At 43.5% G+C, this 16,095-nt stretch overlaps 2 protein-coding genes across 3 annotated transcripts; both read right to left on the reverse strand.

The window, feature by feature from the left end:
• Positions 1–31: 31 nt before the first annotated feature.
• ubn2b (ubinuclein 2b) lies at positions 32–12,076 on the reverse strand. 2 transcript variants are annotated; one of them, XM_088316806.1, is made up of 17 exons: positions 11,418–12,076; positions 10,900–11,031; positions 10,138–10,239; positions 9,702–9,827; positions 9,514–9,617; positions 8,227–8,716; positions 8,032–8,102; positions 7,231–7,360; positions 6,049–6,155; positions 5,820–5,930; positions 5,232–5,372; positions 5,080–5,130; positions 4,961–5,003; positions 2,769–4,211; positions 1,930–2,137; positions 802–870; positions 32–600 (listed from the first exon to the last, which is right to left on the reverse strand). In XM_088316806.1, exons 1-17 carry the CDS (start codon positions 11,730–11,732, stop codon positions 554–556), a joined length of 3,690 nt encoding a protein of 1,229 aa, XP_088172932.1. In that variant the 5' UTR covers positions 11,733–12,076; the 3' UTR covers positions 32–553. The 2 variants fall into 2 exon arrangements, with proteins under 2 accessions (XP_088172932.1, XP_088172933.1); XM_088316807.1 differs by lacking the exon at positions 802–870 and having other exon boundaries at positions 33–600.
• Positions 12,077–12,782: 706 nt separating this feature from the next.
• rpsa (ribosomal protein SA) lies at positions 12,783–14,973 on the reverse strand. Its single transcript, XM_088316809.1, has 8 exons — positions 14,904–14,973; positions 14,281–14,452; positions 14,082–14,200; positions 13,559–13,804; positions 13,358–13,486; positions 13,120–13,279; positions 13,005–13,043; positions 12,783–12,928 (listed from the first exon to the last, which is right to left on the reverse strand). Exons 2-8 carry the CDS (start codon positions 14,411–14,413, stop codon positions 12,834–12,836), a joined length of 921 nt encoding a protein of 306 aa, XP_088172935.1. The 5' UTR covers positions 14,414–14,452; positions 14,904–14,973; the 3' UTR covers positions 12,783–12,833.
• Between the last annotated feature and the right edge of the window lie 1,122 nt (positions 14,974–16,095).

The raw sequence follows: 16,095 nt of genomic DNA on the forward strand, positions 1-16,095 counted from the left end.
AAAAATATATATAAAATTGCTGAACACTTATTACATGCCTTTTGACCACAGGTTCCATCCAATAATTACGACTACGCGAAGGGTAACATTTTTAATTAAAAGGTACTGTACAGAAATGGAACTCATTGAAGAATTCAAGTATAATAGAAAAAAAGTGTTCAACTTGGGGGTGGGAGAAAGCTCCAATTCAGCTCTGTGCATTTTGTCTTAAAAATGTCAGCGGTAATTCCATTATGGTTTCAAAAGAGCACCATGTCAACACTGACCATGCATTAAAGAGGGAAACACATAAAAGGCACACTGTCGCTCCTATATCAACATATACACACGGGCGGGCGGGCACACACACACACACACACACACACACGCCTGCTCCCTGTCCACAGTGATATAGGTCTGTCTCGTAAACGTCGACAAGTTGTATTTGTCATTTTGTTTTCCTATGAAGGATGTAAAAGTTATCAAAATGTTTTTTTTCCTTCTTTTAAAACTCATTCCTGAAAAGGTGAACATTTGAAGAGTGGTCTGGCACCAAAAGCAAGTGCAGCTGCTATCATAGAGTCTTCCTCTTGCCGTCTGCTCCCTGGTTTTGGCCGACATCTGCACGCAAACAAGAAAGTTATTCCGGTGTTTTCTTGTCAATCAGAAGCTACAGCAATTCCAGAAATGTCGCCAATGGCTACATACAAAGGTGGGGCAAAGCACATGACCACAAGAACAGGATGAGCGGGGCACAGTTTGAAAGACAAGAAAGGAGCAAAAGTGGAAAGGCGAGAGGGGGGAGGGAGGCTCACATTTTACCTGAGAAAGCGAGCTGCAAGTGAGGAGGCAGAGCAACCTGAGACCCCGACTGGAGACTCTTATACAGATCTGAGGAGACAGGACACGGGCACAAAGGATGGGGTGGTGAAAAGCAGGGCACAAGGAAAGGGAAAGGTAAGAAGAAGGAACAAGAAAGAAAACAAAATGGCAGATGGGGAATGTGACCGACGCAACATTGGTGATGGCAGAAATCAACAGGGAAAAAAACAAAACAGACATTCAAGGGGGATTGAAGCAAACAAAATGGATGCAAGGCAATCACAAACAGAGGCTGTGGTCGCAATAATTCGCTCATTTCATGCTCCACAATCGCGAAAAGCGAATTTCTGTTTCGCAGGCTCTATAGTTCATTCTACAGTGAAATGAAAATTCAATTTTCCAACACTGCGTTAATTATATCAGACAACATACTGCATGAATGAAAAGATTTCTGGATAACTGTTTACATGTGAACTGATGTACTCCGATCCGCCGTTTGCATGTGTCACTACATGACATCAGAAGTTGTTTTCCAGCTGTGTGGCACGCACAGATCCATGTTGTAAACATCAAAATGGAGTTCATTTGTCTGTCTTGTCTAGCCTCGTCATACATTTGAACTTTATTTACAGTTAGTCTGCATCACTTTAAATCTCCAATCATCTATTCCTGCTACAACTCGCCTGATTCAAATGATCAGATAATCAGCATAGTCTGCAGAAGCGAGATAACAATCCTGCTCATTTGAATCAGGTGTGTTGCAGCAGGAAGAGATGGAAAATTGCAGGACACAACCGAACAGGATGGAAGACCCCTGCTTTAAATGGTAACAGTAGTCTGACGACTCCCATCTAAACAGAGTTTTAAACGTGACTGTTCATTTTGAAACCATCCACATCATCAATTATAAGCGGGTGTGCACACTTTTGTTACCAAATGATCCGAATTGTTAGTTTTTACATGCCCGCCCCAAAAGATTTTTTTCTCCCTGATTATTGCTAATTTCATTGCTGGAAAAAGTTTTCAATGATTTATCGGTCTAAATATTTCTCTATCACTAAAACCTGGCATTTCAACAGGGGTGTGTAGACTTTTTATATCCAATAAATGAGTATGGCATGCACTCACTCTGAGTCAGGGTAGAGAAAGATGCATTGGTACTAGCCGCAGAGCTAGTGGGCGGCGTGCTGGAGCCGGCGGCGCCCAACGGGGGCAGGTTGAGCAGCGGGGGGAACTGGAAGGGAAGCGACACGGGAACCAAACTCCCCAGCATCCCGAAGCCCAGAGGAAGAGACGGGGTGGAGCCTAGTAGACCGCTTCCCCCTGCTGATGACGCCTGGACGAAAAAGGGGAAAACAAAAGACAAATGTTTGCATCTTAAAGATGAGGGAAAATTAATTCTTGTTTGGAGTCTACTGGCTTGCTGAGTAACTATTATTTTGCCCACAAAAACTCCGCTATCACATAATAGCAAGAACAAATAGCATGATTATGAATGGAAAATTCGTAACAACAGAAATATTAGAAGATAAAGATAACCCACAAAATTATGTAAAGAATACATAATACAAGAAAAATCACAATTTCATTAAAAATATTAGAAACAACTTGAGATACCTAATATTAAAGTATTTTTAATATGTATTTATATCAATAAAACAATATATAGGAATAGTAAAATGTAAGACACACATCTTAATGATCTGATTACTTTCTTTTACATAACAAAATTCCATTCATAAAAAATAAGCCCTGTCCTCTATGCGTCGTGTTTTTAACATTCGCACTTCTAAGGCTGAATATGCATTTTAAGTAGCCTCTCTAGGATCCAATCTGAATTGTTTGACAAGGAGCTACTCGTGTTCGGATTCTTCCTGTTTCTGAGCCTTGTCGTGTTTTTGCGGAGCTTGAACATTCCAAACCATGATTGGCTGAGAGGAAGACAAAAATGTTGCATGAACACCAACCTGCGGCAACTGAGGAGAGGCCGATGTCAACGGGACCGATGTCACCGGTTTGGTCCCCTGAGACGTCGTCACACCCACCGACCTCTGGCGCTGGCCCGGGTTGGCGGAAGGCGGCGTCGGGGGAGTGGCAGTTCCTGAATGTTTGCTTAAGGGTGAAGTGTTGATAAGGCTACTATTGGCTGTGCTGCTGCTGATGATGACTGGAGTCTTCTGGTTGCCGGGGGGAGCGTAACCACCTGGACCCACCTTGGCTGCTCCGGCCTGGGCACCTGAGAACGGCGGGCGGAACCCTGCGGGGCTTTTAGATGAGAACTGCTGCATGGGGGGCGTCGCCTGAGACCTGGGGATCGGAGAGGGTGCGGACGAACTCGAGGTGGTGACGACAGAGTTGAGGGTGCGTGATGAGGTGGTGACGGCTGAGTTGAGGCTGCGAGACGGCGTGGGGATGACCTGGGTGGGGATGACGGAGCTGAGGCTGCGAGACGGCGTTGTGACGGACGAGCCGAGGGTACGAGGGGAGGTGGCGACGACAGAGTTGAGGGTGCGAGGTGTGAGTTTGACGACTGGCGTGATGTTCCCACTGTGACTGGATTTTGTGAGCGTGGCGTGCATCGGGGTGATGAAGCCAGACTGTTGCGTAGTTTGAACTCCCAGGTGGGACGGGGGCGCAGGAGACGCTTTGCTCTGTGGGGGGAGGGGCGTTCGTGTCGCCAGGAAGGTCTTGGGGCTCATGTGCACGGGCGACGGATGGGCTGTCGTTTGTCGAGACGGAGGTGACGTAATGACAGGGTCACTACTGTTGACTCCTTTATTGCTGCATTTGATGAGGCCCGAAGAAGGAGCGGAGACCCCAATCTTTGATCCTGGAGGCGCAAGGGGTGATGCGGTGGGTGGAGGGCGGGGCTTAGGTAGTGAAGCAGATGCAGGAGAGTTGACTTTAGGCACAGCGACGCCCACGGGTCTCTGAGTGTTCAACACAGAGTGTCTGTGCACCTGTCCCGGGCCCTTCACAACCCCCATAGCGTCCACCCTGACCGACGACGCCGGCGAAAAGTTGACAGAAGACGGCCGAGACAGCGGGGCGGAGGGAGACGAAGATGAGAACGTGTAGCGAGGGTTGCTGGAGCCGGGAGTGCTGACTGAGTTCTTTTTCTGCTGCTGCTGGATCAGTACAGAAACATGAGGGGCGGCGGCGGGGTTGGCGATGCTCTTGGGTCTATCCGGGGAGGGAGGGCTGTCGCTTTGCGCCAGGCCCTTGGCGGCGTTGCCGAGGATCATAAGCGCCTGGGAGATGGAGTCGAGGGAAGGAACAGCCAGATCGTCGTCGAGGGAATCGAGGCATATGGGCTCAGACGGCGACTGAGACGGTCGCTTAGCAACCTGGCTGACAGGGGACGGAGTGACACCTGCTGAAGGTGTTGTCCGCTGAACCCATGCAGCTTCCTGACAAACAAATGTTCAAGTTAATCACGTTGTTGTCTCTAAGAAAAAATAAAAAAAGACACCGCTTAAATGGAATGGCATGGACTAGGTATTATAATATCTGAACTGTCACTATTAAATAATTTTAGAATTGATTATTCTATCAAGTATTCCTTCGATTAATTTCCTTTTTAAAAAGGCATTAAAGTGTATCACAGTTGCTGGTTTGGTCCATAAGAAAAGGGGAAATATTAATTGTTGTTTTCCAGATATCCTCGTTTGAAGATAATCCACTGAAACGTATCAAATGTAAATGCGTATCAAACACATTAATCAGCACCCAAGAAGTAGCTCTCAGTTTCTCAAAGGATGCTAACCTAGGCGACAATTCATCGATTGTCGAAATAGTTGTCGATTAATTTGATGATCGCTAAACCAGTTTCCATGTGGAACAGCAGCAAACGGCACATGCAGAATAACCAAATATCGTTAAATCGTTTAATCTTTTGATGCAGCTGTGTGTGCTGTTGTTGTATGATGTCAGATTGGTTTTACCCTCGCTGGTGCCACCTTTCCAACTGTGATGTTATTGTGAAAAATGTGCGATTAGTATTTCCCAGACTAGAGTGATTCGGATCAATCTTAATCTGTATGTTCTTGTCTTTGACTGAGTGGCAATCCTGGGATAATGACTTGGCACTTACTCTGCACAGCATTCACACACTAAAGAGCTGTGACGAGCAGCTGATTGTCATAAAAACAAGTGTCACCTTTGGCTTGACTTTTGTTGTGGTGATTATCTTTTTCTTTGCTCTGAAATGAACACAAGTCAAATCAGCGTGATTGCTAACTTTGTAGCGCGGCGGTTTCGAAACGTAGATTTACTCACGTGTAGCCAGTCAGGTGACCATGAGCCATGATGCTCTCTTTGAACAGCATCCTAGTAGGAAAAAAAAGAGACACAGTGATTGACGACGGAACATCCAATAGGACGTTTACCTTGACAAAAGCAAGTCAGGAAAATTTTAATATATAACACACCTGCCCTGCATCCAACCTTTTGGCCAAAGAGGTTTCACCTCTGTCTCCATGAAGGCTTTGAGGTAATCTTCGGCAGACGTGTTCTTGCCCTCGAGCTCATAGCAGCTCAACTTCACTCGCACCAAGTTGCATAGCAACGACCTGACCAAAAATGACAACGGGGGAAAAGAAATAAAACTCACTGTTCAGTTGAGACCAAAACACTAGAGCAAAATGTAACTTGCCAAATGAAGATTTTAATTTGATATTAAGATTTTAATTATTTCTCGTAGCCCGGGATTCACATTATCCAATGGCCATTAAAGTCGCAACACACTTTCATAGACAAAATGATGATTTCTTTTTAAAGTTGTGCGCACGACTTATTACTTGCGATTAGTCAGTCGTACATGCACAAATTTTGTGAGTGCAACAGAGTCAGTCCCACACGTGCTTTAGAAATCTTTTGTGTGCAAGACTACTAAAGGCGTGGGTGTGTTGACAGACCAATCTTCATCAATCCTCCCAAAAAAATAAAATAAAAATAAATAAAAACACGTTTACAAAAGCGGCACAATCTGACCTCGTAATAGAGGATGCGACACACACCTGAGTTTGTCATCCCAGACAAACTTCTTTCGAGGCCCCATCACCCTCTTGCCTGGCTTCTCCTCATCATCATCCTCGGAAGCATTTTTCTCTCCCTCCTCGCAGTGCTGTCTGTCAGGAGTCACAAGTAACCAAACAGAACGTCAAGTGTGGCGTCCGGTTAAGGAGCGAAGGGAAATAACGACAGATTGTCCGAGTTAATAAGCGGATGATTTGGAAGTGCGCTTACTTTGCCACCTTAGCGATACAGTCCATGTTGTATCGGGCGATTTGTTCTGGCATCACGCTGCACACTGCCAGCTTCAGTTTGAGTAGTGGCGTTCGGAGCCGGTCGTCCTGGTTGGAAGAAGGCACGGGGGTGAGATGATCATCAATTTGATGTGATGCAACGCAGTATTCATGTCTTAATAGAGTCCCTGTTTGCAAGCGCTTCTGAAGGTGACAACGTTTTTCTTGCATATCAAATTTGGAGGCGGCATTTCTGGACCGCCTCCAACTCTAAAACTTCATTTTGAAACTTGTTCGTTTTCAAATGGGTGTTACTTTTAAATGCAGTTGCAATGTGACAGAGCTGTGTTGGAAACAGATGGAATTCAGCCAATTAAAGGTTTACAATTTGCGTCATTGGATATTATGTGTTTATCATTTTCATTGCTTATTAGTTAGATCTGAAAGTATGAAATGAAAAGGGAGTGGACCAGTGAAAGTGTGGGTTGAAGAAAGGACATGGAGCGCTATTAAGTAGGCTCAACCGATATGGATTTTTTTAGGCCTGTGCTGTTTCGGATATTTGCCTGGGTAAAATTTCTATAATCAATTCATTAATTAATTAAAAATAAAACAAATGCAATAACTTCCCTATTGGTCCCTTAACACTACAATGATGTGAATTACTGGCAGAACATTTGATTCTTTCAGTATACTTTGTCCTTTAGCATTAGAAAAAAAAGAAATGGGTGGGAGAGGGGTGTGGGGTGGTCTTATGCTGTAATGTGTTTAAAAAAAAAAAAAAAAAAAAAAACGATCTGCAAAAAAAAAAGATTTTTAAAAGAGCTAATATGAGCCAATTGTGCCGGCCGGACGATTAATTGGTTGGGCCTTAGTATTTAGTTAAAGAGGAGCCTCTATAATAAATCAAAGTCTATATTGATAACATAAAAAAATACATGTTACGATTATTATTACAGCACTGTTTTCATTTAAGCATAATATATGATTTGAGAAAAACAAACGCGCCATAAAATAAATGTAAATACTTCATATAAAAGCGTTTATTACGGTATATCCACGTAGGAAAATTATCTGATTTGTTCCAGCTCTGTAACAATCGCTTATGCATGCTAAACAGCTGTGTTCCACTTTTCCAAATATACTTCTAATTATACTTGATGATCACAATCTCGCCACCTACCTGTATGTTGAGGCTCAATTTCTTAAGGCGCTTGAGAAGACCTTCTTTATTACACGGAACAAAGGCCTCCAAATGAGAGTACACAGCTGAACGAACATCTGCTGGCTGCTCCTGAACCTGTAAATCAATACTGACACACACACACACACACACACGCACAAATAGATGAAGGATTATAATTATAATACATACTATAATACATAAGGATCGAGGGTGAAGGGTGCCTTAAAAAAAAAAAAAAAGCAACTACGATAGGTTAGAGGAGCATCCACCTGGCTTATGTTGAAGAGGTGCCCATTTCAGTTCAAACTAAGCCATTAATGTTGTTTGAGAATATTTGGATCCCTCACTAAAGATTGCACCATATCGTTGCAGCTTTTAGTCAAACAAGTGAATCAGGGCGTTAAAAATTAGGCATTCTTCAATTATAAAAGTGATATACTGCTCACAAAATGATATCAGCGCCTTTCAAGGATACTCAATATGGATTTATAATACAGATATCCTTCCGGTTATCTTGTAAGGACTGCCAGGCAGTGCAGATATTGATCAACTTTTTGAGATGATGTTAGTGTTGTTTGACAAAGAGTAGCAATTAAAGATTGCGGATTTAAGATACTCTCTTCTAATGCTAGCTAGCTAGCTGTCGTCTGTATCCTTGTTGGTACATTTTGTTGTTTTTGACCTGCCTTGTCCCTTGCTGTTCTGCATTTGTCTAATAGCACGCAAGAGTGCGCATAAATGTTCAATAAAGAAATATATAAAAAGGTCGGCAGGAATCAAAACTTAAATGCCACTCACTCTAGAAGGATATTATTCATGTCCATTGTGAAGAACTTCTTGCGGCCCTCTTCGTCGAACTGACGGGATGCCTGTGATAACAAACAAGGATTAGACTTACTCCCAATCGTGTGTATTTAGTCTTCGTCACGGGATGCGAAAACCGGACCAAATGGGGTACAAAGTAACAAGCGAGATAATGAAAGAGTTTCGTACCGCTCGGAGGTCTTCGATACGTTTCAAGAGAGGGCCCGGGAGACCGGTGGGCAGTGATGGAGGGCTCATCATATTACCCTGCGACATGCGGCCAACGCCAGCTTTATGGCCCACGCCAAAAGAGCCGTTCTCACCCTGAGTAGGACTGGAGGACTGCGGAGAGTCCAGCATCGCAAAGTCCAGATCGCCCATCATGTCTTGCAACACGTCATTGTTGGCTGACCCGAGCAGTGATATCACAGCCGGGTCGGACGTCAAATCCGTCATGTTGCAGTCGTTGCCACCGGCAGCCTTGGGTTGGCTGTTGACGAGCGGAGTGTTAGCACCGGGAACTTTGGCTTGAGGTCGTGGCAGACCGGCGCCAGTCGTGTTCCGCTTTCGCATCTCTTCCTTCTCCCTGGTGAAGCGCCGCAACATGTTGGCCAGGTGGAGCGAATCTTTCATAAGCTTCTTCCTCTTCTTCTTTTCTGGACGATTCAAGGACGACACTCTGTCAAGAGTACAAAAAAATAAAATAATATATAATATTATAATTATTTTGTTCAGCGGACTGCTGATGTTGCCCCACGATATTGCCGTTCATACTTGAAGCAATCGCATTCTAGTGGATTTAAAAGCACTTATATTTATTTTAAAAAATATTTTCTTATATATTTAAAAATAAAAAAAAAACATCTTCATATTTACAGGATATATACTGCATATAATCACGGGCCAGCGGAAACCTCGTATCCCCAATATGGTCCAAAAAAATGTTGTTCCCCCGACAAATTGATAGTAATGGTCCGTCCCGACTTGGTCTGAAATTTTTACGCGATTTTAGCCAATTTAAAGGGATGAAAATAGCTCGTCCACATGTTGAAGTGACAGACAGCTATAAGTTAATTAATTAATGATGTCATCTGATTTATTACTTACTGACTTATGTTCACGCCAAACTAGTTCAGGAGAATTTTTTGACATCCTAGCTGACGCTTAAAGACTGCAACTGTTCACAGTAACCACTCCAATTGAAGTAGATCAATAAACTTCTTTAATATCATTCAATGGTTAATTTGCTTTTATTTTACCTATAAAACAAAAACATTTATGCATAATGAATCTCATAGGTTATTGGATTCAGATTAATCTACAACGCCTTCATAGGAACAGAATCGAGGACCCCTGTATTGCAAGCGTATTACTGCACAAATACTGTGGCCTTTGCAGACCATAGGTTGCACATCATTTCCGAAAAAACAACTAACTGCTTTTACAAATATTTAATTGTAAAAGTGAGAACCTTACCCAGGCTTTGGTACTTTATTTTTCCTGGGTTTCTTCTCCTCCAAAACGGCTCCATCTTGCTTCTTTCTCCGCTTTTTAATCACCCGCTCTTCTCCATCTTTCATCTTTTAGCAGAAGGATGTTCATTTGTACGATCACGTTAGATGAAAGACAATGGCTGCGCACTGACAGAGGTGCAAAGAACGTACCTTGATGTGATTATTCTCTGTATCATCTCCTTCGGAGTCAGATGCTGCTCGGAACTGCAAAGTGCCTGTGTTGATGTAAAAGCCTCCATGTTTGGTGGTCAGAGAGGCCGGAACCAGCTCATCATACTGTACAAAAAGGAAATAATGCTCATTTGTAATACTACAACACTGTTTCTAACTATCATCACGTCATTTCAGTTCCGGTTTGCTTACAGTCAATTAACACAATTACTGCTTTCGTCTGGAAACAGCAAACTAAACCTGCAGTTTGTGATCACATCAGCATTGTCTATACACTGGAAGCAGGGAGTAGAATATAGGACTAAAAGAAATATTTTTTATTATCAGAAAGTAAAACGCTCATAAAAGAAACTGAATGAGACAAGTGGAACCACCCCAAACCCCAACCTGATGTGTGCATGTTGAAAGAACTCACAGCTTCTGAATTGTCAATGAAGGGGTCGGTTTCGTCATACCCGTAACCAATATCAATGAGATCCTGCATCCTGTCTTTTTTCTTCTTTTTGGGGGCGCCGCCCTGCAAGCAATGCATGAAATTAATAGCACACCACAATTAGACAAATATCCGCTTAACGACACTATCTAAGAATTTATTGGCCGACCAATCAATGGCATTCACAGTGAATCGTGCTGACCACAGCCAAAAGCATGGTGCCCATATCCACATTGTAAAAGCAAAACATTTTTGGGACCAGAGGTATTTGCTGCGAATATTTTGTAGAGGCTGCTTTGCCACGTCTGTACAAGTCGACAATACATGAGACAAGGCTATGAGAGCTGGACGCGGTGCGGCGCGGTGTCCAACAACAGACAGATGGACCAGCCACGTCATACAGTGTGACGGGTCCTTGTGTTGAACATTTTCAAGATTGATTTATCAGGGATTGATTTTCCACACATTGTTGACAAAAGGAAAACATTTCCAGGAGGAAGCAATTATGTTAAAATTATATGTTATTTTTGTTTAAGTTTTGCAAGGTAATGCCAGGGGAAAAAAATTACTTCAAAGCTTGTTTGGATCAGGAGAAAGCACACACGGTGGGAAAAACAAAAAGTAAAGTAAACTTGATTTTGGATGTCATTGTCATTTGCTTCTGTTGTAGGCAAATGCAAAATGCGAAAAAAAAACATGCAACTTGATTTTGAGGGCATTTCACCCTGCTCTACCAAAACTTACATATTTATTTTCAAATTTCCTGGCCAACTCTTCAACCTCACGCCTCTCCCTCTCATCATCAGCGAGGGGGTCGTTGGGGTCCAGGGGGGGTGCGAGTCCTTTTGGGGCAGTTGAAGCTGATGCAAGTTGGACCTACATGTAAAAGTCAAAAGGGGACAACATGGTAATTACCCAGGGTTTAGTAATGGTAACAGATTTAATTTGTCCAAGAACAAACAGTGCAGCTTGTTGGATAGGTGGGGATTTATATATCAGGATATCAAGGAATGTTTTGACAGGTCAGCGAGCATTTTACTTACAGTCGTTATATTGCGATGATGAATTACTTGGTAAGAACACTTTTTCTGTGTGCGTATGCTCTGCTGTAAATAATTGATTGCAAAAAGACTCATATAGTCACGTTTTCTACCGCAAATAACCTTTGGAAGATAATATTAGATTTGTATACGGGTCACGCGCACCAGGCGAGTGCCCGCTTGCTCACATCATTGTACCCCGAGGCTCAAGTGTCTCATCACCTGAGAAGGACGTAAAGGCGTCGGGACCACCAACTCGCTGTAGTTGAACTCGGCAGAACCACGTTCACTTGGCTCGGAGAGAGAGAGGTTGAGCCGGACGGTGGGTTTCGCCTCCACGGGCTCAGCGACATCACCTTGCGCGGTCCCAAAGAGACCTCCGCCAGCTTCTGATCCGACCGCACTTCCACCACCGTCTCTGCCCAAAGTCATGGCCTCATCTTCGCGGCGGCGTTTCTTGCTCAACTCTGGCGGCGACGGAGTGGATGTGTTGAACGACGAGAGGGTGACGAAGGGAACTTTCCTCGGTTCGGCCATTTGTTCACGGACCGGACTCGCGAAATAGAGCCAGGCTCCCCCGCGGGCGGTCGACTAACGCCGGAGATAGTCGCCAGCTATACGGCTAACTGGTTACTATGCTAGCTAGCTTCCGTTGAATAACTGCTACAGGCGACACAATTACTAGTATTTTCTCACAGTCCGTAATGAATCCATGTAGTATTGTTCCTGGCGGAGCCCTCGTCGCCACCGAGGGACTTTAAGAGTAACAAACAGCAGTTTTAAGTGATCCCATTAAATTGGTGCTTAGCTACAGAAAGAAAGCTTCTGTAGTAGCCATCTTGATCATTATTATCATTATTCCGTAGTTGGGCGTGCAGAAAGCGGAAGTCGTGGAGGAAAGGAAACAGTGTTCGTCCAATAGCAGCGTCTGGATCGCCTTGGGACACGCCCACCCGACTGTCGAGCGCGAATGTGGAAGTGGTGATTGTTGTGCACTGGCGGGATGCTGGACAACCGCTCGAATTCTCTCAAGCACGCTTCACATCAAAGACGAAGATTCCGAAATGTTATATTTGGCGCATAGCAGTGCTCCAAATGCGTCAACAACTGAAGCATGCACGTCACTGTTGTCATGGTATACACGTTAGTTGCCGACGTTCTCCTCAAGTATGAAACCATTTGGAACTGCTTTCAGTTTCAAAACTTGTCCCGACTTTCATCTACTTCGAACAGACTGCAGATCTATTGTAATTGTCCTTTAGAGGATTTGTATTTTAAGATAAATATAAATAGCTCCATAATTTGACTGCTGCTCCTACCCCCCACCCCATTGATGGTGGTAGATGGCTGCAAGGAATGATATAGTATCCCAGATAGCAAAAGTACGAGTAACATAAGCATCCTTTGGGTGCCCAGTTTCTCATTGAGGTACTGCTGGAACAATTTTACATCTTCCACATACTTTGATTCTTGCAAGTATTCTGTTCATTTGCCTGATTTTGCAACATTTTAAAAGGCACAGCACATTCCCAGCTTGTGGCTTACTTTGTCACCAAAAGGTAAAAACAAATAGACAACTCTGAAAAATGGTGTAAAACACTTTATTTCTCATCATGGTCAGTTTTGTTTGACTTTTTTTTAAGACCAATCAGAAGCGGCACCACCCCAGTCAGAGGCCTGGGCAGTGGGAGCAGTGGACCAGTCCTCAGTGGCAGGCTGATTGCTCCAGTCCTCTGCAAGAAAAAAAAATGGTAAGAAACAGCCAAAGGTCTTGAACATTTTTATGCATTTTAAAATGACAATTCTCACCCGAAAATACTTCGGTGGGCTTTACAGCTGCTGGAGCACCTGAAAAAAAAAATAGAAAACAGTTATTACATGGATTGGAGTAGCACTGAATCAGGCGAGACTGAAGCAATCCTACCTGCTGGGAACTGCTGAATGGGCACAGATGGCACAGCGACACCCTCAGACCAGTCAGCAACCTCAGGCTGGGCAAATTCAGCTGCAGGGGCAGTCCATTCACCTTGGAACTCCTCCTTCCCGACAGCCTTCTCTGCAGCAGCCTGCTCCTCCTTCTCAATCTGCATTTCAAAGAGTCTCATTAGTAAGTGCACTTTATCTGCCACCCAGATACTGTCTGTTAAAAGATTACTATTTACCTCTTCAGGATCTCTGTAGAAGTACAGATCGGGCATGACCTCCCAGGGATGCTCTCGGGAAATGGTGCCCCTCATTCGGAGAACCTCCCGGGCCAACATCCACCACATCAGACCCACAGAATGGTGACCCTGATAACAGATATTCAAAAATAAGATGCGCCACGGAAAGAAGCTGTGAAGTTATTTAATTCTATGGCTCACCTTGTTGTTACAGGGGATGGCAATGTCCACATATCTAAGTGGGGAGTCGGTGTTGCACAGAGCAATGGAGGGGATGTTCACATAGGAGGCCTCCGTCAGTGGCTGGTGATCAGCACGAGGATCAGTCACAATCAGGAGGCGGGGCTCCCTGAAAGCTGCCTGGATCTGATTGGTGAATGTACCTGGGGTGAAACGACCATGGAAGGTGGTGGAACCGGTGGCAGAGGCAAACTTCAACACTGCACGCTGAAGAGGAAAGAAAACAGTCAGTTCCAGCATTGGAGTCATTTCATCAATTCTTTTTTTTAAAAAGTTGGTTTACATTGTGACTCAGGTCTATCCAGCCACAATCATGGGACATCAGTCCTCTATTGCGCTAGCGAAAACCTGTCCATAGTTACTCTTGCACACTTCCGACACCAGAACACCGACAACGTTGCCCAGCTTTAATAGTGTGCGGTTCCAAATCTCAAAACAACTTTGGTCTTACAAGAAAACAGTGCAATAGGAACTTAAAATTTACCTGGCCAGTGTTCCTGGAGGAAATGACACAAACATCTGCTGGGTTTTCAATGGCAACAATGGCTCTTGCAGCCAGCAGCAGCTTCTCCCAGGTCCTTCTCAAGTTAATGATGTAGACACCTTAAATGAAAGGACTAAATATATTCCAAAACATGTACAAAAAAATGAGAACTTAGACATTAACGTGCATCTTTACATACCATCGCTTTTTCTTTTGTAGACATACTGCTCCATCTGGAAGTCCAAGTTGGTACCTCCCAGATGGGTTCCTGCAGCCAGAAACTTCAGCACATCCTCCTCCTTCATTTGAAGGGCATCCAGACTTCCGGACATCGTGACCACTTTCCCGGAGTTACGAGTGAGGTGGGAGAGCTGTGGAATAAAATAAATTACCTTATGACATTAACTGCATGACAGCCAGAATTGCGAAATTCTTTGATCAATAGTGTACGGTAACCGCAATACATTTGAAACATTCATTCTTTACACATTTTTGTGCAGTTTGCATTAGTAGTCGACTGCATACAGTTAGTATTGAAAATGTACATTTGGTGTATCATTTCAACGTACACGTTATAAGTTATTCACTTTAGCAGTGTGTCAGGTTTTGCGGAGCGAACAGCATGGAGTGAGCGCGTGTCACAAGCTAGTTCGTTAGCTTCAAATGTTAGCCGAACTACTTGGAGCGTTTTAAGACGACGCGAAAGTGACTTGTTTGGTTTTAACGCCACTATAAGTCATTAAGATGGTAATAAGGAGTTTGCTTATCCTCTGGATACATTTGAAGGTTACATATTCTAAAAAAGACGATTAAGGAACTCACCACGAAACAACGCCGTATGGAAGACTAACCACACGATGGCAAAAGAGGCCGCTCTCAGGAAGTGACGTCTTATTTATAGTCATTTTCGAAGCTTGTGATTGGTTCGTTATGTTCAAACCGGGTTTGTTGTAGTTCTGCCGTTTTGTCGAAAGGTGGCAGTGGTGGACGGTGGTCCAAGGGGGTGGTATGGGTCGGATGGCCATCCCATATTAAGACAAGATGGAAAGACCATATTAAGAAAATGCTGAGACGCTGACCTCTCAGCCAAAGTCTGACCTGTGTGGAAACTTTGTGTATTTATTGCCAAAGATAAAGAGTTCCAGTCAACATGATCACAGGGTGAACAAAGTGTCATTGGGATAATGTTGAGAAATGTCGCCACTGAAACTGTCAGTGACCCAAATAATTGTACATAATTGGTGATACAGGCAACAATTCAACCAAAAGCAGGCTGGCAAACAGAAGTGAAGAGAGGTTCAGTATTGGTGATTCATTCCAGTCAGATGAGGGTGATGGATCATTAATTTATTCAGTTTACAATAGGACTGGAGTAAAATGTTTGTGGATTGTTTGTCCAGTGGCATGAAAGGAAATAACATGTTTTGGATTGTTTCCCTACGACAGCAAAGGAAAAGACATAATTTAATGTGATTTTTTTTTCACCCATACTACTATAAACAGGCTGCAAAATACTGAATAAATAAATGAGACCTGATCAGACCTTACGGCTGAATGGGACTATCAAGCATTCTCTTGCCTTATTTATGACGTCACTCATCCCCTGTCCTGCTTATCACTGAAGTTTTAGCCTTTTATTATGGTCAGTAATTAGTTTCTTATTACAAAAGTCTACTGTACACCGTATTTTATCACTCATTTTATGTCATTGTTAATAAATTGAGACAGCAAGCCTAATATACTTAATTAAATAAACTGCATTTTTGGAAATACAGTAGATCAACTTTTACCAAACCGGTGTGTTTCATTTAGTCACAGTTGCTTTTTTAGGCAAAGATTAAGACAGAAATGTATCATGTCACAGTGATCTGCAGGTCCAGAATTCAACAAGCCATATCTATGACATAACTGCCATATCTACTCAGCAGCATATTCGGCGTCATGTTTCAGGTTTTGATATTAAGTAGACTCCTTCAGTTTAATCATTTACAACATGGTTTCTAGGAGCAGGGGA

This window comes from Idiotropiscis lumnitzeri, chromosome 15 (assembly GCF_059441095.1).
Source record: "Idiotropiscis lumnitzeri isolate Australia: NSW breed Sydney's pygmy pipehorse chromosome 15, RoL_Ilum_1.0, whole genome shotgun sequence".
Taxonomy (NCBI): Eukaryota; Metazoa; Chordata; class Actinopteri; order Syngnathiformes; family Syngnathidae; genus Idiotropiscis; species Idiotropiscis lumnitzeri.

Coding starts and splice junctions, on each gene's coding strand:
- ubn2b (XM_088316806.1), bottom strand. CDS start 11,732: ATGGCCGAACCGAGGAAAGTTCCCTTCGTCACCCTCTCGTCGTTCAAC. Junction 6,156..7,230: donor AATTGAGCCTCAACATACAG/GTAGGTGGCGAG, acceptor TCTTCCAACCAG/GACGACCGGCTCCGAACGCC. Junction 5,131..5,231: donor AAAGGTTGGATGCAGGGCAG/GTGTGTTATATA, acceptor TTTTCCTACTAG/GATGCTGTTCAAAGAGAGCA.
- rpsa (XM_088316809.1), bottom strand. CDS start 14,413: ATGTCCGGAAGTCTGGATGCCCTTCAAATGAAGGAGGAGGATGTGCTG. Junction 13,280..13,357: donor TCTACAGAGATCCTGAAGAG/GTAAATAGTAAT, acceptor TTTGAAATGCAG/ATTGAGAAGGAGGAGCAGGC. Junction 13,044..13,119: donor CATTCAGCAGTTCCCAGCAG/GTAGGATTGCTT, acceptor TTTTTTTTTCAG/GTGCTCCAGCAGCTGTAAAG.